The sequence below is a fragment of the Polistes fuscatus genome, unplaced genomic scaffold, assembly GCF_010416935.1.
Source record: "Polistes fuscatus isolate 324 unplaced genomic scaffold, CU_Pfus_HIC Scaffold26, whole genome shotgun sequence".
Lineage (NCBI taxonomy): Eukaryota > Metazoa > Arthropoda > Insecta > Hymenoptera > Vespidae > Polistes > Polistes fuscatus.
In genome coordinates this window covers 2,277,145-2,300,178 of record NW_025113103.1, presented here as the reverse complement: position 1 = coordinate 2,300,178, position 23,034 = coordinate 2,277,145, and the positions used below count along the sequence as shown (strand labels likewise).

Here is a 23,034-nt window from a genome sequence, read left to right as displayed (position 1 = left end):
ATCTTTGAACCCACTACGTTGACACAATCTATCGTTATTAATTAATATCAATTTATTTAATAAATTAACTAAATTTTTAACATATACACCACATACAGGAGAGATGAATTAATATTATTGATTAATATATTATTGAGTATATATATATTTTTAATACTACACTATATATATTTGTGAATGCATTTGAGAAATGCATTTGAGAAATGCATTTATATATATTTTCTTAATTTTCTTCTTCTTCTTCTTACTTATTTCATTCTTTATCTTTCTTTCTAGTTTCTATCTCCCACTTAAAAATCTTCCTTCCTTCTATCAACTTTCCACAAGAGAATAACGCATTTTGGATTCCACAACTCGTGTTCGATGATCGTACCTATCGGTCATGCAAATTAATCCTCCTAGCGTTACACCGATAACTCGTTTCACGCAAGAAAAAAAAAATAGAAGGTCCGTTTAATATTACAAAACGTGATCCGTGAATAGTAGGGGGAAGAATGGAAGGGCAAAGAGTGGAAGAAAGATTATTCGTACGTTCGAAAGTGAACTTAATTCTTTTCGCGTTATTTGTGGTTTATCTTATATGCATTATGTACAGTATTGGATTAAATAACAAATAAGTAAACCGATATTAAACAACGATTGCATTTTACTGCTAAATATCAATAATTTAATAACCAATGAAAGAAAATTGATAATAATTAATCGTACTAATAACAACGATAAATAATTCGTAAATAATGATGATGCATTGGTCACAAAGATTATGTTACATCTTTTCAAATATCTTTTATAGTTATGTACAGGTAAGATAATAACACGTCAAAAAACCCATTATACCATTATACTTATCGAAAAAGAAACACACGTTGGGGAATAAATTTTGTAACCTTCCTTTTCGTAATTCCCCTTCCCCCCACCCCCCGAGGGTACGTGACAAGTCACGACGTAGAAAGAGAACGATAAAAAGAAAAGGAGAAAAAGAAATAAAGAAATAGAAAGAGAAAGAGAGAGAGAGTGAAAGAAAGAAAGAAAGAGGGATGTTACCGTTTCACTTCCATCGAAAAGGGGGTTGTTGCTTTGGAAAGGGAGGAGTCCAACGGGGATAGCAGCGGGTTCGTTGAGGAGGAGGAGGAGGTAGAAAAATCACGGCGTGGGAACCAGGAGGGAGGAGAGAACAACTCACCCTCTTACCACTCACCCTGTTCCTTTCTCTCTCGCATTCTCGTTCCTTTACCGTTCACGGGGGTTGAATTTTACGACGTAGTTTTCAGCTTGCTGCATCACGCGTAGTTTTCTACCGTTGACGAGCGTGAACGGACGAGCACGTGAGACTTACGTGTACGTTCTTTCTTTCTCTTCTTTTTTTATTTTCTCCCTATATTCCTCCCCACCCTCCCCCCTGCCACCCCATTTGATTTTTCGTCAACTATCGTACGATACATCATGCGGGTCGAGAAATAACAAACAATCTTAACTTTTTAACGCATCTGAGCATCGCGATTTCGCTTAAAGATTCCTCCCTCCCCCTCTTACTTTCCACCCCAATGTTTTTACCAAATCGAAAACCTTTCAAAATGGTAAGTGATCAGGATAGTACTTAAGAACGTGGTTTATTATCTCTCTTTCTAGTTAACCAAACTTTTTTTTTTTTAAATATCTAAAGTAAAACAAGCCATTAATAATCATACGAATATATATTATATATATTTTGTAATTTATTAATTTAATACATTAATAAGTATTATAATATAATATATTAATTTAATACATTAATAATATAACGAAACGTATACGATGCGGGAAGATTATTATTTTCTTTTTTCTTTTTTTTTATTCGAATGAAATATTACCTATAGAGAAAGAAAGAGAGAGAAAGAGAGAAAAACGGGAGAGATTTATAATTAAAATCAAACGAGCGTAGCTTTTTCTCTCCGACAGAGCGAATTTCCCGCTTAACGACTTCGGAACAAGGTGGATTAATCGGGAAGCAAGCAGGGAGGATTCTGGAATAACGACGATGCGAATGAGGGAGTGAGATAGATATAGAAATTGAGAGAGAAAGAGAGAGAGAGAGAGAAGGGAAAGAGAAACGAGGGGAGGTCATCCCCTCTCCTCGGAACGCGTTCTCCCCCTCCCAGTGGGCCTCGTGTCGCGTGTCCCACCTCCCACTCCTCCTACCGTGCTAAGCCATGGGTCGAACGTGCGCGCGCGCGCGAATACTATCCTCTCAAAGGGAAAAAGACGGTATCATCAACCAATATCCACGTTCCCTCGTCCAATGGTAAATCTGTGCTTCTGTGTGTGTGTGCTAGGTGCGTTTATACGTACATATATACATTTGTATGTATATGTGTGTGTGTAAATAGGTGCGTGTCGACGACTACGAGTGCGGTGGCGGCCGATTGCTGCAGCAGCAACAGCAGCAGCAGAAGCAGCAGAAGCAGCAAGTAAGAGAGAGAAAGAAGATACATCGTTGAATGAAGAAGAGAAAGAGGGAGCTGCCGACGCTTTGAGGGTGGTTGGAGGGGGTAGAAGAGAGGGAGGGGCAGCACGAGGTGTACGTGCAGAGAGGAGGTGCACTCACGCATTCGCGCACGCACGCGTGTGCTTCGCGCGACCAAACAGTAAGAGAGAGAGAAAAAGAGAGAGAGAGAGTGAGTGAGTTAGTGAGTGAGAGAGGGACGAGGAGCAGCTTCGGAAGAGAGGACACGAGAGAAGAGACGAAGGAGAGAGAGGTGACTCTCCTCGGGGCCTTAGTCGCCGACTGTCCGCTACTACGCGCGGTGTTACACCATCATTCGACCAAGTGTCCTTCTCTTCTTCTTCTTCTTCTTCTTCTTCTTCTTCTCCTACTTCCTTTTTTATTTTTCTTCTCTCTTTTTCTTATTTCTCATTTCTTCTTCTTCTACATCTCTTCCTACGAATCTTTTCGCATATTTTCTCTTCCTCTTCTCTTATCTTCTCTTCTCTTCTCTTTCTTTTTGTTCTATATGAATAACATTTTATATATGTGTATGTGTATATGTTGATAAAACACATAACTAACACATATATCTCTTTTCTCTTTACCAGCCTAACTTTTTCTCTCTCTTTCTCTTTCTCTTTCTCTCTCTCTTTCTCACTTTTTCTTCGTACTCTCACACCTGTTGCTGCCGTGTTCGCAGCTTCCGTTTTCTGTTCTTTCACCTTCGGAAGAAGTTTCTTTACTCGTTTTCATCGAAGTTCTTTCGGCGCGAAAGGTTTACGAGCTGTTGCTGTTGCTGTTACTGTTGCTGTTGCTGTTCGATGATATCATACACGCAACACCATCACAACCACCACGTGGATCTTCTCGCAAACGCGTGTTGAGTTTTGATGACTGATTGAAAAGGAAGACAACGATCATCACCCAACCACCCCCTTATTCTTCAGACGAATTTAACGAAAGTTATTTCTGTCGTTTGTTTTTTCTTTTCTCGATTGAAATCTAACGATTGATTGATCGATTGATTGATTGATTGATTGATTCAGTGACAGTTTGGTGGAATAATCGAAAAACTTTTGATATTGTGAACTGTTCTTTTTTTGAAAGTAAAGTTCGATAGAGTGAACTAGTGAAAACACGGAACACTTTGGTGATTTTATTTGTATTTATTATTTATTTGATTTTTTGAGATGATAATCCGATTGTATGGAATCCAGTGAGAAAGATTACGGAGATAGAAACTTGATCAAATTTATGATAGTTGGTTCGTCGCCACGATTGAACGACCGTCGACGAGTAAAATCACGCTGCCGTCTAAGCAGAAGGTGAGTTTAATTATACTATTTATTTTCATAATAACAATTTTTCCTAATGTATCAATAATTAAACGTAGATTATAAGTATCGATGAAAATTACGTAGACGATGATTGGTGCGAATTGAGTATCGTTTGCTCGTTTAAAAACAAAAAAAATATAAAAAAAAAAACATCAATAGGTGAGAAAAAATTAATTTGTATAAGATTGTGAACTAAATGAAAAAAAAAAAGGAAAAAGATAGATAAGAACGTTTGAAAAAAGCCAATTTAAACGTCGTAGTTAATCGTACGAACATAAAAAGAAATAAATTGGGAAAATATATACTTGTTGCTCATACATATACGAGATTATCACGAAAGTTAGACTGACTAATTGCTTTAATATGGGGGAGTAATGTCAGATTAACGAGGGAAGACATCATTAAGAGAGAAATAAATGTTTGTCCAAGCTTATCAAGAATCGTTAACAGCCAAGCATTGAATTTCTCTTATAGATAGAAACGATCTATCTCACTCTGAATCGTTGTATTTATTAACCTTTCCACCGTTGACAATTAAATCACGCTTTGTTCTATTTCATTCGTTCACTACGGTATTGTACTCGTGTTCACGTATAAACGTGCATACATACATATGCAGACATTCAGGGTACGACGAATCGGCGTAAAGAGTAGATAAGACCGTTAACTTTACGATTTATCCAATCTTCCTCGAAATGCATTCACAAATGCATTTCTCAAATGCATTCACAAATCACTCGGGATAGAGTGGAGGGGGTAAAACTTGCCGTACGGTTTCTTTCTGTATTATGGTTTATTGTATACCTATATATATATTGCATTATACATATTTATATATATATTATATATTAAATTATGATATTAAATATTAAATATTTTGCATATAATATATTATCTAATATTTGCCTTTAATTTGCCTTTTTTAATTAATATTATATATATAAATATAATATAATATAATAAAAATATAATAATATAATAAAATATAATATAATATAAAATATATATATAATAATAAAATATAATATAAAATATAATAAATATAATATAATAAATATATATATAATATATTATCTATTATTTACCTTTTTTATCTGACTTTTTTATTAAATTTATATAAAAATAAGTTTATCCCGTAAATAAATAAATAAATAAATTTTACATACAGTTAAGCATATAAAAGTAAGTTTAAAAGTAAGTAGATATGAGAGTGTACCTCGATAAGATCAGCAAAAGTATAATTAATATTGTCTACGATTAATCGATTCAGAAGCAGCTACAAGAAGAAGACTAGTTCGAGGATAGAAATCGATGATTGTGCATAGCTCTAAGGTATATTGAACTACCGTTTAAGCTCCTCGTAAAGTCGTATTAGCTTGGCGTTAGGATAACGTTCGTGTATCACCACAGTGGGGATAAAATACGAGCGATTTCGTAAGGAATGAGACCATCTTCGTAGGATAAGGGTTGGCATAGTATAGTGATCGGGAACGATGATCGGGTTTCCTGGTTATTTCTTTTTCTATCCTATTTTCTCCGTCTTGTTTGCGAGTACTGCACAACACACGACTAAGGAACAACTGTGTAAATCACAAGTTGCGAGTATGCGGAATAGAGAAAATAAAAAGAAAAATAATAGAAAAGAGAGAGACGAGAAGCGAGATAATGGCAGCACAAAGGAGATAGGATTGATACGAGAAACGCATAATAATAATAATAATAATAATAGTACTTTCATAATTCACCCGCAACTTGATTCAGTCAGTTTCTTACGTAACACGTGTCTTGCAAACGTGTGCACTGACAAACGTCCTAAGGTACCAACTCGAGTTGCGTTGTTTGTGTCTCCTTTCTTGATATACCTTACGTTTAAAACTTTTACGATTACGCGAATGGTCGGCAGGGGGAGGTGGGAAGGAGGAATAGAAGGGGGGTTTCAACGAGAGATGATATAAATTTCAATGGTTTATCGTCACGATCGAATCGTGAAATCCGGTGAAAATTCTTTACTATGGAGTAGGGGGTACAGAGGGGGGTTTAACACAGTTGATTACTATCATAGACATAAACGCTTTCACCCGAAAACTTTTCACTACCGTCATTGCTATAGTTCAACATCTTTTTTCCATAATTATATTCGATGATCCACCGATTCGATAAAATGATCGGACAATAGAGGAATATTTGATTTAGTTTGAGTACGGTTGGAATATAAGTATTGGAAAATACGTTTTCACAAATCGGTTTACCAACTCTCTCGTAGGTAACCCAAAGAAATTGTTGACCTGGGTAACACTCTAACCCCGGTTGAATATTCCGATTGCATAGCAAATAGTAACCGATGTACCTTGCATTCGTTATATCGTTAGCAAGTAACCTTGCATTCGTTATATAGTTTTTTTTATGCACAACTATCTATGTAATAGTTTTGTTCGCATTTTTACTGGTTCATCGAAACGCATACGTATTTCAAGAGTAGGAAGTAGGTATATATACATAGAGGAATTTTCAATTTTTAACATGTTTAGATATCAAACTCGTGTTCCTGGTTATATTCATTCTTTCGTCCGATCACGTTCATTCGTTGAGGAAAGAATAATTCACGTCGTACGTATTAGATGAATTTCTCTCTTGGCCTAGTTAGAAATGATTTTGATTTTAGTTACTTGAAATTTGTCCCGATGGAAGAAAATTTGAATACTATTTTTCACGAATACAATGAACACTTTGTTTTCTTTTTTAACCAAATAAATTCAGACACTCGTCTCGAGAAAGAAAAAAAACAAAATTTGAATATTTTTCACGAATAAAACGAATAATTTGTTGTGTTTCATTTTAACCAAATAAATCGGACACTTGTCTTCTCGTGGAAAAGAATAAAAATAAGAATAAGAATAAGAATAGGTAAGAAAAACGGAAAGTGATCTATCGCGAAGGTGTAGGTTGACTTCAAAGAATCCGCGTTGTCCGTAGTACGTCACTTGTGTAGTCAAAGGGAAAAGAAGGATTCGCGATAGCGTCTGGAAAACAGACTCACCGCCGCATAGAAATTCACCATAGACGACGATATCGGCGGAACCACGAGCATGGTATACCAGTAGCATAGCAACTAGTGGCTGGATGTTCCCGACCTTATGTACACGCCATATATCACCACACGTATAACTCTCGCGTGCCCGAACTCGTTCGTCGAAACACACCTATATATAGATACACATATACATATACACATAAACATACATACATACATATATATATGAATATGTATATATAAATACATAGATATTTTTTCCTAGTAAGAACCTACATATACATACTACATATACATATACATACATATACACATACACATATACATATATATATATAGATATTTTTTCCTAGTAAGAACCTATATTCCTGACAGAGAGATAAAGGAAAAAAGAAAAAAAAAAGGGGGGGAAAGAAAGATACGTGTAGGTGTGTGAATAAACGTACGTGGTTGGCCCCTAGAGTTGAGAGAAGAAAGAGAGAGGAAAGAGAGAGGAGAGACAGATGCGTAGTGCGCACGCATTTGCGTACTCGACACGCGAGGAGCCAGCACCTCTTTTGGATTTTTATTTTTTTCTCCTCTTCTCTTCTTTTGCCTTCCTTCCTTCCTTTACACGATCCTGACAAGAAAGAGTAAGAAAAAGAAAGAGGGAAGAGAGGAATAAAAACTTAGGGTGACCGTCGAGACAATTGTAGTAAGGGGGGGTTTTGGTTGGCACGCTTAACAACAACCATTCCTTTAGGGAGTACGTAATTCACGCGACTCGTTTCGTTTCAATGAATTCAATAATCAAAAGAAATGAACAAATAAATAATCTAATGAAATACGTTTATTCTTTGTAAAACGAATTGAAAGTGAGTGTGAGAGAGAGAGAGAGAGAGAGAGTGTCATATTCTTTTTGTAGATCTATCTAATCAATATAAAATATAATCAATTAGTTGTTTATAACGTTCAAAAATCAAATGATTAATAAATGTTTCGCAGGATAGTTGGATAGGGTTGCGAATTTATAACGTTATTTCGAGATTGTTGAACGTTTCGTACCTTCATTGGGACTTCTTCAGCAACTGAAATTTTATTACTACTTTTTTTAAAAGATACATATAATTTATATTATAATAAATTTATATAATAAAACATTGAAAACATAGTTATTTAATATTACTTCGATAAAGTTCACAGTCAGACATACATCTTTATATTATTTTTTAAATAATAAAACTGTACTTAGCATATTTATAAATCGTTATATCATAAATCGTTCAATTTAAATACGTAATCAGAACAATATTGAAAAATTTAACGTTCTTAATTCGTAAAAATTAATACAAATAAATAAATCAAAATTCTTTCCCCCTATCCAACTTTCCTCTACGACACATTTATTAATAAAATATAATATTTGAAAGTGAGATTTAGTTAGGGGGGTAGGAGTAGGGGTAAGGGAGAGGTAGAGATGTGTGTTTTTCTAAATTCTTCTCCACGAAAGATTACTTCGAAGAGAGTTCCTCCTCGGATAGATAACAAAAAAGAAAAAGAAAAAAAAGAAAAAAAAGAAAAGAAAAGATCACCCGAAAGGGAAGTCATTCGAGCACGTGCGCGAATAGATGGATGAAGGGAAGAAGAATCGCTAATTCGATCTTTCTAACGTGAGAGCAGCTGTTCTCTTCTATTCTCTTCTCTTCTCTTCTCTTCTGTTCTACACTAAACATTACTACCGTCGGTAAAAAGTAACGCGATAAGTTAGAAAGAAACGATTACTCTCTTCTTCTTCATCTTCATCTTCTTCTTCTTCCTCTTCTAATAGCAAACACTGAGGTTAGCAAAAACGAACGGGAATAGTCAGACAGACAAACAGACAAACAGACAGACAGACAAACGTAGAAAAGAATTCGAATAAAGAAAAAGAAAAGGGTCTCTCTCTCTCTCTTTTACTCCCTTGTACTCCCTTCTCTTCTCTCTCTTTGGCTTTTGGTCGTAAGATTACGACATTGGTGGTGGTAGCACGTGCCCCATTGAAGAAAACGGGAAGAGGGGAGCCCAGCCAGGCCAGTACCACCCTCGTAACTTAAACTAAGCTAATCCCCTGCCCCCTTACCGATGCTATTCAAGCTCCCTTTTGTAGTTCACCTTGGATCAAAGTCCTCCCCCACCTCCTCCTTCTCCTCTTCCTGCTTCTCCTTGATTCAACAGCTTCTTCTTCTTTTTTATTTTCTTTTCTTTTTTCTTCATCATGACCACCCTCCTCAAACTCCTCTCCCCTTCTCCTCTCTTTCTTCTGTTCATTCGTTCTCTCACTTTTTTATCACTCCATCAAAATCAGGAAGCTGCAACGAGATTTCTTCGGGACTCCCCACCCTCCTCCTTTCCTCCCCATCTGCCTTTTTAATTCCCTTTGCATGGTTGCTTGCTTTTCTACTAAGAAAAGTGTCGCCTATTGGAACGGATTGAAAAGAGAAAGAGATAAAGGTTGCGATAAAAAGAGGGAGGGGGAGGTAGGGTGGGGAGGGGTTAGGAAGGGGGTAGTAATAAACGGTAAGATGAAGAATACTCATACGTAATGATCGTATTTATTTTACTCGTTTTTCATGTACCAGTATGAGAAATGACTTTGAAATTGGATCGGAATAAAAAAATGTTGGGACAGAGAGAAAATGAGAGAGAGAGAGAGAGAGGGAGAAAGAAACAGCATCAACGGCAACAGATGGAAGGTCGTTGTAACACGCGCGTGCAACGGGGGCTACCGTGTAGAGATAGAAATCATAACCAGCTCGTATTCCAATCCGTATCCTCTTTCTTCTATGAAAGTTAGTAGAAAATATGAAATATAAAATAGAGAAAAAAAGGAGGAGAAGAAGGAGAAGAAGAAATTCGAAAAATAGATGTACGCGTAGGTAGCACCGATTTGTTAGCAACGTGGTTTCTTGGACACTCCGAGCAAACGATCGTCGCGTGCTTGTAGCTGCTACTCGCGTTGGGAACTTGGCTATAATAAATCAGAAGAAAGTTTAGGATAGTTAGAACGTTTACACGCCCTTCGGAACCCAACGGGATTCCATTTACCATAGTCGCGAAGAATTGCTTTTTGCGGACTCCCTTCTCTTCTTCTTTTTCTTTTTCTTCTGCTTCTTTTTTTTTTCTTTTTTTTCTTTTTTCCTTTTTGACTCCTCCTATGTGCGCCTACGACTTTAAGAAGACCCTTCCTTTCCTAAGGAAAAACGTCCTTAAGAAAAAAGGACCACCCGTCGATTTTGTTTGGTCCATTTAAGATCGGGCACAATGGTAACACGCCTTGAAATCACTATGGACACTATCCTTGCTGACTGTGTTACTCGACCATTGTCCATTCTAAGGTACCACAATGACCGTTGGATGTCCTTAGGTTTGAAAGAAACTTCACCGACAGGACTAATTTGTCACTTGGAAAATCGTTTCTTTATTTCACGGTGTTGAATGATTCGAAATTTTGTTTATTTGAAATATAATTAATTTGATTAATTAATTAAATATTATCATCATCACGATAAAATTGGAAGGAAATGAAAATTATTCTTGTTGATTGATATATTTCAGAGATTTAATAATATAATTAAAATAATATAATTAAATTGAGACCAGTTAATCAAATATTACCACCATCACCATAAAATTGGTAGGCAATGAAAATAATTCTTGCTGATTAATATATTTCAGATTAAATATGATTTTTTAATATTATTAGTTCATTTCTTTTTTCGATAAAAAAAAAATTAGGAGACGCATGATACAAAGGGGTGTGAGGTGGGGTGGGGGTAAATTTTCCATGAACATTTTGCGTCGGTGCCGTTGAATGGTAGACACTCGCAAAGCAGAACTACCGAAGAGGTGCCGCAGGCAAGCAAGCAAGCAAGCAAGCAGGCAGGCAGTGCTATAGTAACAAGGCTTTATTATGGGTAGTGAAATTAAAGTGTAACATGCAATTACGCGTCAATTCTGTCAACATACTTCGTAACGCCGTAGGACGCCTTTCCGTTCGTACGGCCTAAAAGCGTCATTTACGTGATACGCGTCACTGCGAATCACAATGAGCGTCACGTTGCAATTCTTTTCTAAGGATTTACCGTACATACATACATACATACATACATACACACGTGCATAGAAAAAATGCACATTCGTAGAACATATGTTTCTACGTTGACGTAGTGCAACGAAACAGCCTAACTAAAATAACTATACTTAAACACTTCTTTCTCGTTGGAAATTCACATTTTTATTCTCACATTCTTGTATATAAAATAGTCGCGAAAATTGATGAAATATATTGATTTTATATTTTGTTTTTTTTTTTTCTTAAATTATTCTCATTAAGAATGCAATTTAACACGTTCGTAAATGTGAATATAATTATAGCATTTATTTTCATTGTGATGTAAAATGAATGTGCATGAATGTGCATGAATTCACACAGCATTCAAATTTACAATTTTTATTTTCAATTTTATTTGATATAACTTTAAGTTTTAGTAATTATTATACCTGTAAAGGTAATAACTAACTGATTATTTAATATATAATAATCTGACTGCCCTTATAAAAAATGTTTAATCAAATGTTCGATTTCACAACAAATTTAAAAACTAAAACAATTGTCCCTTTTTTTTCTCCTCGCTGAAACTTTTAAATGTCCACGAATGTTAAAAAAAAAAACGGTCACGAAACATTAGAAAACCCTTTTTTAAAATGTACTCCTTCTATTTTTTTCTGATGAATGCATGAACCACCAGATAAACGAGTACATCGATCGTCTTTAACGTGAAGGAAAACACGAACGAGCTGCTTTCGGTCTGGTTATTGCGCCCTAATACGGAAAGAACAAATTGAGAGAGTAAAGACTACAACGGCACCCCCTGCAGCTTTGTTATTTTTCCCCTATTGTGTTTCTGAGTAGAAACGTATGACAAAGAAAGTGAGAAAGAAAGAGAGAGAGAGAAATAAATAAATCTGAAAGGCACACACGGTAATACACCCACGTATAAACACATACACGTATCACATGGGGGTGGGGTGGGGTGAGGCTGAGTCTGAGTCTGGGGCTGAGTCTGGGGCTGAGTCTGGGGCTGGAGTTGGGGCTGGGGGGGGGAAGGAGGCAAGCTGCAACAAGCAAACTTCGTCATAACGGTCGTCCTCTTCTCGATGACTATGACTACTATGACTAGGACGAGGAATACGGGTGACAAGACCTTCGTCCAAGCAGCCCCATTATTGCGTACAGACGACGACAATCTTTATGTGAGATCTTACACGAAGTCTTATGGGGTTCCCGTGGCGCACGCACGAACGCACGCACGCACGCCCAGTGAAAGATGAAAAGAGAGAAGAAGAAAGGGGGATGATACTTGTTGCCTCGTGGTTTCGACTATTTTTCTTTTCTACCTTTTCTACCTTCTCTTCTTCGGTCTCGGTAATGTTACCTTCTTTTACCTTCTTCTACCCTCTCTTTCTTTTTCTCTTTCGCCGCCTCGTAAATCTCTTCGGGTGTTGAAACTTTCGAGATAGAATGGATTTTACGAACACCGAGAAAGAAAGTTGTGGGTTAACGTTTATGAATCGTGTTACTTATTATCACTACTATTAATAATGGTAATTACTGATACGTATAAAATACGATTATGATCGATAGATCGATTTTTTACGAATAGTAATATCGTCCGTACCTAAAAATTTACTAATCTAATAGGAAATAATAAAATTACGATATTAAAAGATAGACAACTGGTATGTGGTGTACTGTTTTAAACAAAATTTTATATTCGAGGATAAAAAAATACGAGAAATTATTATTACATTTCATATATATATATAAATATAAAATTATTATTATTATTATATATATTATTATATAGTATATATACATTATATATATATTTTTTCTCTCTCTCTCTTTTTCTCTCTTTCTCTTTCTCGTTCGGTATACGTTGTTCAAAGGTACCCAATGATATTATTTTTATCGGTAATAAGTTTGCCTGATAGAAATAACCAGAAGTGCTTCGCATAGTCCGGTCTCGCGTCATTAATTTACGAACACGCTGAGAGAGAAGTGGTGGTGGTGGTGGTGGTGGTGGTGGTGGTGCAAGAATATCATCTCCGTAGGATTATTTAGCTGTTAAACCGGAAGGTTCGCGAACCCTGGCGTTCATCAAATTCCGTGCTCCGCGATGCGTTTTCTCCCCCTCCTCCCCCCTCCTCCCCCTTCTCCTTCTTCTCTTTGGATGCTAGCTTCGCATCCTTCTTCGGTGATGCTGTTGCTTGGGCTGGTGTTGGTGTTGGTGTTGGTGTTGGTGTTGGTGTTGGTGCTGGTGCTACCGCTGTCGTTCGTTACGGTTACGAGGAAATCTTTCTCTCTATAGGGGTCTCGTAAACGAGAGTAGCAACAGGTGGCAAAGAAAAGAAGGTGCCATGTACGTGGGAAAAGCGTAACCAACGGAGATTTCCTTTATTGGACTTTCAAGAATAATTCAACGGGTTACGTTTCTTAACGTTTCTTGCGTTAACTTCGATTAAAATTCCCCTATTTTTTTTTTTTTTCATTTCTTTTCTTTATTTCTAATTTATAATACTTAATGTTGAAATTTTATTTATAGGAAATATTTTCGTCTATTGAGAAATTTTTATTTAGGAAAAAAATAATCCACACGCGTGCATAATTGAAATGAAAAAAACCTTCGAAAAATTAAACTTGGAGTCATAAACAGCGTCAATTACTGTTTTCAATTTTGTTGCTGATTCAAGTGCGACCTGTTGCACATTTTTCAATTTAATTTGGTACCCAGGAACTCAATCAAACGGGGATACAAAATTCACATTAGAATCGTTAGAATTTTACTGTAATCTTTTTTAAAGAATTCTCGATACTTCTATACCTTATTAAACGAACCTGTAAGTTAATAAACATTTTATTTTCTTTTTTCATTTCATCGAGTTTCAAATGGCAACGATATTCTAAAGAAATTTTCCTATCAAACAAAAGAAAAATCAAAAGATAATAATAGTAAAAAGAATCGAATAGGACGTCGTTAAATCAGGTCGAATCTCGTACGGCCGTGAAACGGAAGAAATTAATGGCTGACACGTATCGTCTTTTCTCGTTTGGATTGAAGAGGTAGTAGTAGAGAGTAGGTGGTGGTGGTGGTGGTGGTGATGGTGTTGAGATGGTGGTGGTTGGGTAAAGAAAAAAGATAGATAGAACAGTCACGGTTCTCGTAATAAGAAGTAGGCGGTGTACTTGGTTGATACGTGTAACCAATCGTTCGTCTCGTTTCCTTCTTCCGAGTGACTCCGATATCAAACAGTTTCCTCTCTCGTTCAGCCTTCGCAGGTGAGAGGCGAGGTAGTAGTCATCGGTCTCTTTAACGCTTCTCGTAGGTTGTAGGTTGGTGAGTTTAACATATATGCATGTAAAACTTATACACACACACACACAGACACACATATATTTCTATCTCTTTGCTCTCTTTATCTGTGTGCGTTTGTCTTCGTTTCTACTACTCCTCTAAAGCCGGTCTGAGATCTTAGCTTCTCCCACCTCGTTTCGTTCGTTCGTTCGTTCGTTTCGAACGAGAATAACGTGAAAGAAGTTCATTAATTGGCCGACGTACGAAGAAAACGATATATGTGTATGTGTGTCTATATGTGTGTATGTGTGTGTATTTTTTCTCCTCTCTCTCTCTCTTTCTATTTCTCTTTTTATTTCGTTTTTTCTTGCTCCCTTTTACTCTTCACCCCTCGAGTTTATCGAGATCCAAAGGAACGATGGTTAGAACGAAATGGTAGGGGCTCCTCATTAGGATTTACCCCTACCAACTACTACCTACTGCCGGCGCAAAGTAAATGAGCAGGTGCCTCTGGTATGCGCCCCGCCTACGCTTTCCACTTGCTCTCTCTCTCTCTCTCTCTTTCTCGTCTTTTTCTTCTTCTTCTTTTCTACGTTACTTCAACGACGACGATGTCTGTCCCCCTTCTTCTTCTTCTTCTTCTTCTTCCCTCCATATCCAGATAACATCGTGGAAAAACGAAACGTGATGTATCATCTGGCTAGTGACCATAGGATACCTATATAAATACATTCATACGTGAATACATACATATTAACAGTAGAGATACATAGGTTAAGTCCAGGAAGAAGAAATCGGCTTTCCATTTTCTTCGAGCTTAGGACGAATGCATTTAGAATGCATTAGGTATGCTAACGTCGTAATTCAGAGCGTACGTGAAAGTATACATATACCTATATATATATATATTATCTATACCTATACATATACCTATACATTTTTTAACCATATTTTTTTATATTTATTATATTAATAATAATTAATTAATATATATGTATACGTATGTTCAGATACATCCATTAAGATATCGTAAAGTTATTTACGAAATAAATAGTATTGAAATATAATATATATTGCACATGTCTTCGTGGCTCAAGTGGTAGAGCGTTCTGTTGGTATCCGAAAGATCCTGGGTTCGAATCCCCCCGAACATCTCGACTTTTTTTAAATTAAAAAATTGAAGCTCAAATTTATTAGGAGAGTTCTTTGAACGAACAAATCCTTTTCAGGGTTGCGTCACTAAATAATACCATATTGTATTTGAATAATTAGCCTTTAATTTCTATAAGTTTAACGTTATGTTTGAACCCACGACCTCGAAAGAAGGCTGAGTGAGACCTTCTCAAGGCGAACGGGCAAGGAATTAAAAGAAAAAATAGAAGATAGGTTCTACAGTAGAAGACTAAGCAAGCAGATATATATACGAGAAGAGAGAATTCTCGGAGCTAGACTCTTCTTCTCTAGGGTGTAGAAGTCCCGCGAAGTGGTCTCCGAGACACAGAGCAAATGCGAATATTTTTTAACTTAATGCTTGTATGGCAGTGCTATGCCGTGACCACATTGGCTTGTATGTACGTACTATGTACGTGCTCTCGCGCGAACTTCGTGTTTGCTTAAAATCTTGACGCATGACCGTGCGACTCGGACGAGAGGAGAGTAGTCTCTGTTTTTCAGGACTGGAACGAACTCGAAGAGAGAAAGCCTTGCTTACTTACTTCTCTCTCTTTCTCTTTCTCTTTCTCTCTTTTTTAGAGACTCTACGATGTCTATTTGGATTTTTCTTCTTATTATATATTTGTCGTTTTTTATAATTTATAATATAACGCATTTTTACGAAATTCTATTCGAATATCTTGTTGTATATATATAATATTAATTGATATATATATATAATATTAATTTATTATTAATCAATGGAAAAACAGTCACAACAAATGATAAACTATTCTATCTCTGTAAAACATTTCACTTAAAAGTATTCAGAACTCAAAGGGTTAATAATCTAATAAAATATAATAAAATTAAAGAGAAGTATATATATACGATTCTTAAGATAAAGAGAAGAAGATGAAGAATAAGCAAGAGTTTAAGTTTGTTTAAGATACACCTCCGCGTTTATCCGAGCTTGGTGAGTCAACGTAGCTCTAAAACGCGTACCATAGTCGAGGTTGTCGGTTCACCATAAGAGAGAAGAAGTCATCGGCCGTCCTTCGTTCGTTCGTTTCTCGCGGTATCGGCGACCTTAACTACGCGTGCATCTCCTCGTCCTTCCTTTTTACACGGTAGAGAAAGAGAAAGAAAGAGAAAGAGAGAAAGAAAGAGCCGTCTTCGTCTCGCGGTATGTAAATACGGACAACGAAGTAGAGAAGAAGAAGATGGAGAAGAAGAAGAAGGTTCTCTCTCTTCTCTTCGTTGGACCAACCAACCAACCAACCAACCAACGAACCAACCAACAACCGACCGACCGCGGTGCATCGTATCGTATTCTGCCGCCATTTGTCTTCGCGATCCCGGATTACGTTACCACGATGATACACGATGACATTTATTTTGGGATTTGTACGGGTCGCCGTATCATCTCTCTTTCTCTTTCTTTCTTTCTTTCTTTCTCACTCACTCACTCACTCACTCACTCACTCACTACCTCCTTTCTTACCCCTCTCATACTTATTCCCCATTCTATTTCTCTCTTCCTTTCATCCTTTCGTCGGCAAACGATACGATCCTTTCACGAGAGAGTACTACGATTATTACGCGAGAAGGTGTGCGCACCCGATCGAAGAATCCACGATAAATTTATTTCGAAGAATATTAACCGATGGACGGACGATAAATCCTTACGAACGGTAGCCCTTAATTGCATTTACGAGCGCAGTGTCTGTCCCTTCGAGAGTAATTTTCACTACCGGGTGTGTCCGTTTAGTTACCGACGTTGGTAGGGCGGCGAAGAGAAGTGGAAGGGACAAGGGGGGTTTGCTGTGGTTCTTAGATTTTTCTTTGCATTTCCAAGGATACGAATCTTACTCGTTCTATTATCAATTATCTTCTTATTCTTCTTTTTATTTAATAAATTTTATTGCTATTTCCGGAAGCGCTTTATTGTTTTTACCCGAGGGTAGGATTGCTTGCTAGCCTTCATTTCCTTGAACGGACCAGCTAGGTTATTAAAACCAGGCGAAATCTTGCAGTCAAAACGGCACGAGGTGTAATTCCCAAAGCGGTCACCCATCCAAGTTCTAAACTTGACCACCGCTGCTTGACTTTAATTATCGAACGAGTACTCGTGCTTCCAGCTTGGCATAGTCGTTGACATCATTATCATCATTATAATTAATATTATTAGACATTGAATTTTGGTTTGTAATCAATGAACGTATGAAGAGGAAGAGGAAGAGATCGATCTATCGATCTATCGATCGCGTGAAAATCGTTTAAACGCAGATGTTATATCAAAGTAACGGGCAAGCAAGAAGAGCCGCGGTGTGGCATTGGCCAAGATACGAAAAAAGGGAGCGCGTGGCAAAGATCAAACAGCTGGATCATCTCGTGCGTGCACGCCTTTAGGTAAGGATCTCTTTCTTGCGGAAAAAAAAAGAAAAAGAAAAAGAAAAAGAAGGTGGGTTACCCTCGGCCTCGACGACCCAGGTGCACCATCAAACCGTCGTAAGCATCGAGGGCGTGCGTGACAATAAGCGCCAAGAACACGCGCGTGGAATATTCTTATGTTAGTATGATCGATGTATTATAATAACCCCTGTGTAAGAAGAAACGTTTAATCAAACGGGGGTGGTGGATGGGTATCATTGATGTTTCTTTTTCTTTTTATGTTTCTTCTTGTTTCATATGAAACTATTGAATGTTACTTTGGAAGATCAAGATTTTGAAACTTCGAATGGAAATTATGTTGCTGTAAAAAAAAGGGGAGAACGAAGAGAAATAATTTTTAGAAAGGGTGAAAATGAATTTTTGAACGATGTGATTTTTACAAGGGATAAACATAACAAGGGATGAAGATAACATAAAGATAATATCAATATAATACTGATAAAAATAAAATATATAAAAAAGAACAAAAAAAGAGAAACAAAGTTGCACGATTAAAGTGAATTTAGATAAAATTTAATGGACACGCAAAATAAAATTATATTCTATAAACGAAAAAATAAAAATTTATTTATATAGATAATATAAATAAGAAAATATTGATGAAAGAGAAAAGCGGCCAAGTAAGTGCAGAGCACCACAGTCCTTCCTCTCTTCTCCTCGTATTTGTCTTTTTCGTAACTAGAGATGACACGTTGCGTGGGTATCCTAAAGAAGGAGAGAGAAACTCGATTGGAAAGTGCAACGGGTTCCTAGGAGGAGGCGTTATATCCCGACTGCCAGGCTCATTAAGGCTAATGACGCGGATCGCGCAATTATTCCAATAAGAGGTGGCCCACCGCTAAGTTCGAACCGAACCTATCAATTTGTTATAATTATAACGGCGATATACGTTCTCATCTACCTCTGTACGCACTTACCAAATTACACGTCTCGATTCTACGAACGTCATGAGAGCAGAACGTAAAAGCCTACGTCGGAGGAGTCTGATGATGAGAAGAAGAAGAAGGAGGAGAAGGTGGAGGAGGAGGAGGAGGAGGTGTTCTTTCACGAGGGATAAGAAAAAACGTGCCCTGGAAATAGCTTTCTCTTAACGATGATCCCAACGACCATATCTAGAGAGATCAATTTTTCTCTTTTATCATCTTTCATTTTTATTTTCAACTATACAAACGAGTATAAATTATTAAATGAATAATTAATATAACGAAAGGATAAATTACGAATTATCGTTCGATGAAACATATTCATCTGTGGGAGGGGGGGTAGGGGTTATTATTTGGGGTCAAAACGTAGGTTTGCATCGATGCAAATGCAAGTTGCATTATCCGGTGTATCAAAAAGCTCAAATGAGCTCGAGAATCGTGCTCAGCAGTTTCCTTCCTTCTTGGGAATGGGAAAGGAGTAAAAATAAGGGGAATAAATAGAGGAAGTTTTTTTCTTTTTTTTTTTAATGTATTCATGACACGCGAGTGCCTAAAATAAATCGTGTCTTTAAGTATTCCGCACTTTACTGTTATCCCATCTGGCATTAGAAGACCGATGACGCGCGTCTCGAGGCTTTTGTAAAAAAGTAAATACGAAGGAGCGTCTCGAAAAAATTCAAACGTGGCCGAGCGACCACTTAGCGAGTACTCTCGAGCCCGGCGGACACGTGTCCAAAGCGTGGCCGTAGGCGAGACCACGTGTCAACACTCGCAGGACTAGAAAAAGGTTTGCGGAGGAAACTTCTTGGAAAAAGTAACCGAGTCTCTGACCCTTTCCCCCACCCCCGGTTGTTTCAAACAAACACAAATCGATACCACGACGAAGTAAAAACACATGATATGAGATCGAATCAACCCTGTTTTTCTCAGATTTCGGAGATAATTAGGTGAATTAAATAAACACGCGTGTATGGTTTTAAAACATTGTTGCGTAGTAATTTTATCAAATCAATATTATTTTAAATAATAGAAATATGATTGATTTCTTAATCAATAGAAAGATAACACTACTTATAGTGTCAAGGAAAAATAATACAACTAAATTAGCGTAAGAAGCGTTCAAATTCAGGCAAAAACGTAAATACACGTGGACCGTCCGTTGTGTTAATGCATCAAAAAACAAGATACACACATACATATATATATATATAGAGAGAGAGAGGAAAGAAAAAGTAAATAAGATCTTATAAGAGCTTAGATCTTCGCGCAAGCTCCGACACCCTTCGGCGCGTGGGCAGAGCTACGAAGAAAAGGCGTCTATATGAGAGACCTTCCCTCAGTTGTTCGGTCACTCTTTCGAGTCACCTACGTGCATAGAAGAAGAAGAAAGAAAGAAAGAAAAAAGAAAGAGAGAGAGAGAGAAGACGAGGATGCAAGAAGAGTCGAGCAGCGAGAAAACGAGCGAGGTCGTGCGCGCGCGCGCGCGCGCGCACTGGTAAAAACTGCGAGAGGTGGCCGGCGCGTGCAGGAAGGTAGGGGGAAATAGGCGTGGTTCGCGATGCACGTCCGTAGTCGTACTAACGCGAGACGGGCTCGTCGTGGGCCCACCTCGAGAGGGTTCACCGGGACTCGAGCGAAGGGGGAAGAGACTGCCCGAAGAAGGCCGAAGAGTGGGGGTAAACGGCACGGGCTCCGATACCAGAATGGTAGGGATGAACGAAACTCTGCACACATCGAAGAGGACGCGTCTCTCTCACGTATTTCTAGTTGTAGTAGTAGTAGTAGTAGTAGTAGACTATAAGCAACGGGTCTCTTAAAGTTCACGCACACACGAAAATCCACTTGGGCGCAGGCTACGCACGTGTAGGGAGCTTGCGAACGAGAGAGAGAGAGAGAGAGAGAGAGAGTGCATACAGCAGATAGACGTAAAGTGGAGTGGGGATGCCGAGTGATACCGAAGAAGGAAGAAAGGGGAAGGGGCCAGAGAAGTAGTAGGTTGAGAGGGGGTAGCCGAACGCTGCCGAAGGTGAAACCCGCCAGCCGAGGCACACTCGCAGTTGGCGCGAGACCGCGCTACTGGAAGGGTCGTTGTTGTTGTCGACGTTACTTATTATTATTTGTTATTGTTCTTCTTCTTCTTCTTATTATTATTATTATAATTATTATTATTCTTTCTCTTCTTCTTCTTCTTGCATCGTGTTCTTCCACGTATCGTATGCACGCACGAGTAATCGTTTCTATTTGTTTTTTTAATTATTTTTCTTATCGCTACACGAACACGCAAAAACGTTTAACCTTACGCTAAATTAATTCCTCATTTTATTTTCCTATTTTCCTCTTTTTTATCTCCTCCTCCTCCTCTTCCTCCTCCGACTCGCGACGCGAATTCTTCGATAAAACGATAGATAAAGAAGAAAAAGAAGAAAAGGGTTGGATACACACGCTCGTGCTCGAATATAATAATCATCTTCTTTACCTTTCCTATTACTCCTTGTTCCTAGTTGAAAAATTTTGCACCCTCCTTCCTCTCCACGGTTAATCTATTCACCACCTCCCTCTTCCTCCTCCTCTTCTTCGTCCACCTCCGTTCATTCGTGCGTGCGTTCGTCGCGTCGCTGGTTTCTCGCGCGCGCGAACAGACAAACATCGTCGTCGAGGCGGCTGCACTGTTGTTGCACCCACCAACGTGTGTATTAACGTTGTTAGAAATCCTCAGGAAGAAGAGGATAGGAGGAAAACGAAGAAGTCGGAGAGAATTCTGTGATATCACTCGACGATACGTGCCTCTCCCCCCGTCCACCACCCACCCTAATTTCTTATACTATACACATATAAATATCTTTCGTCCTTTATAATACTCGCTCGTCCTTCTGTTTTACTCGCACGTTTGGTGTTTAACCCAATAAAAGGGTAGCGCTCGTGTCGTCGTCATCGGTAACGAAGAAACAGAGAAGGGGAAGAAGTCGTCTAGTGTCTCTTCCTTTCATGTGACAAGCCCAGTGTTCTTTGCATTAGGCTACAAGTGACTGAAATATGTGACTTTACAAAAGCAAATAGAACGAAACTAAGGTCAGAGATACTGTGAAGAAAGAAAGATAGAAAAGAAAAGAAAAGGAAAGAAGAAAGAAAGAAAGGAAACGTGTATTGTGTGTGTGTGCGTCGTGTACTCTGTGCAACTCTGATTCTATGTATATATATGTGTGTATATATATAGATACACTTGAATCAAGTTTACGTTGTTATATTGTTATTTGTTGTTGGTTATCCAATTTCTTATTCTACGGGAGTCACCCCGAAAGGATCTTAAACCCCGGAGGAGGTGGGAGGAGGAGGGAACGGGGAGGGAGGGGGACGTTCATTCGATTCTATTGCAAATGAAATCGATTTTTCGTCGATCCTTTCTTCTATTTGTTACAAACCACCGGTGTATTCCCGATTAACTGTGATAATAAATACTCTTTTCAAGGATAATTACGGAAAATTGAAAAATTAGGGGAAAGAGTTAATACGCTTTTTTTCTTCAATGAGATACACACAATGCGTTGTCGTCGTGGTCGTCGTCGTCGTTGTTCAGTGCCTGTTTTATTACTGTGATTAATCGCGTGAACTATTATTATTGTTATTATTGTTGTTGGATCATCGATACGCGAAACGTTCGACGTCTTCCACAGCTTCGAAGGATTCAGAATAAGAATAAGAAGAAGAAGAAGAAGAGAGGAGAAACAAAATTAGGGAAGAAGAAACAGGAGATAGTGGTGAAAGAGAAGAAAAATAAATTAATAAGAAGAATTTACGTTACTATAATCGAAAGGAACTGAATATCGAAGCTAACAAATGCTCGAGATCGTTTGAAATTCGACCGGTAAGCTTTCACATAATTATTATAATCGTCGTTCTTATCGTTACGATATTAGAATAATTTTTTTTTTCAACCCTTCTACCTTTCCCCCCCTCCCACCTATTCTGTCATCATTCGTTTATTTACTTATTTGATTAACGAAATTCGAGTGATAATAAAAACTCGCGATATCAGAATGAACGCACGTTTGTTGTACGTTATCATCTAGGGGAAAAAAAATATATTTATAATTTCTTCATCTTAGATATTATATTCGTAAGATATTAATATCGAATTCGTATATAATATCGACAAATCTTTATGCTAAGACACAATACGAGATTATTTCCTTGGTCTATACTTTGGATATTGCGTGTTTCTTAAGTGTTATCTTTCGTTCGAGTGAAAAGTGGAACGGTTTTAATCTACGATACACGTATTACCTTTGAGAACGATATTATC

The 23,034-nt window shown here is 37.7% G+C and overlaps 1 protein-coding gene across 1 annotated transcript in view; it reads left to right on the top strand.

Moving 5' to 3' along the window:
* Positions 1-22,512: 22,512 nt before the first annotated feature.
* The window catches only part of LOC122518689 (Krueppel-like factor luna), a gene marked incomplete at its 5' end in the record, with an annotated part of 45,935 nt that continues 45,413 nt past the window's right edge, over positions 22,513-23,034 (top strand). The window contains one exon of the mRNA XM_043637721.1: positions 22,513-22,596. Within this exon, the coding sequence (XP_043493656.1) occupies positions 22,513-22,596 (84 nt within the window). The remainder of the gene's footprint in view (positions 22,597-23,034) is intronic.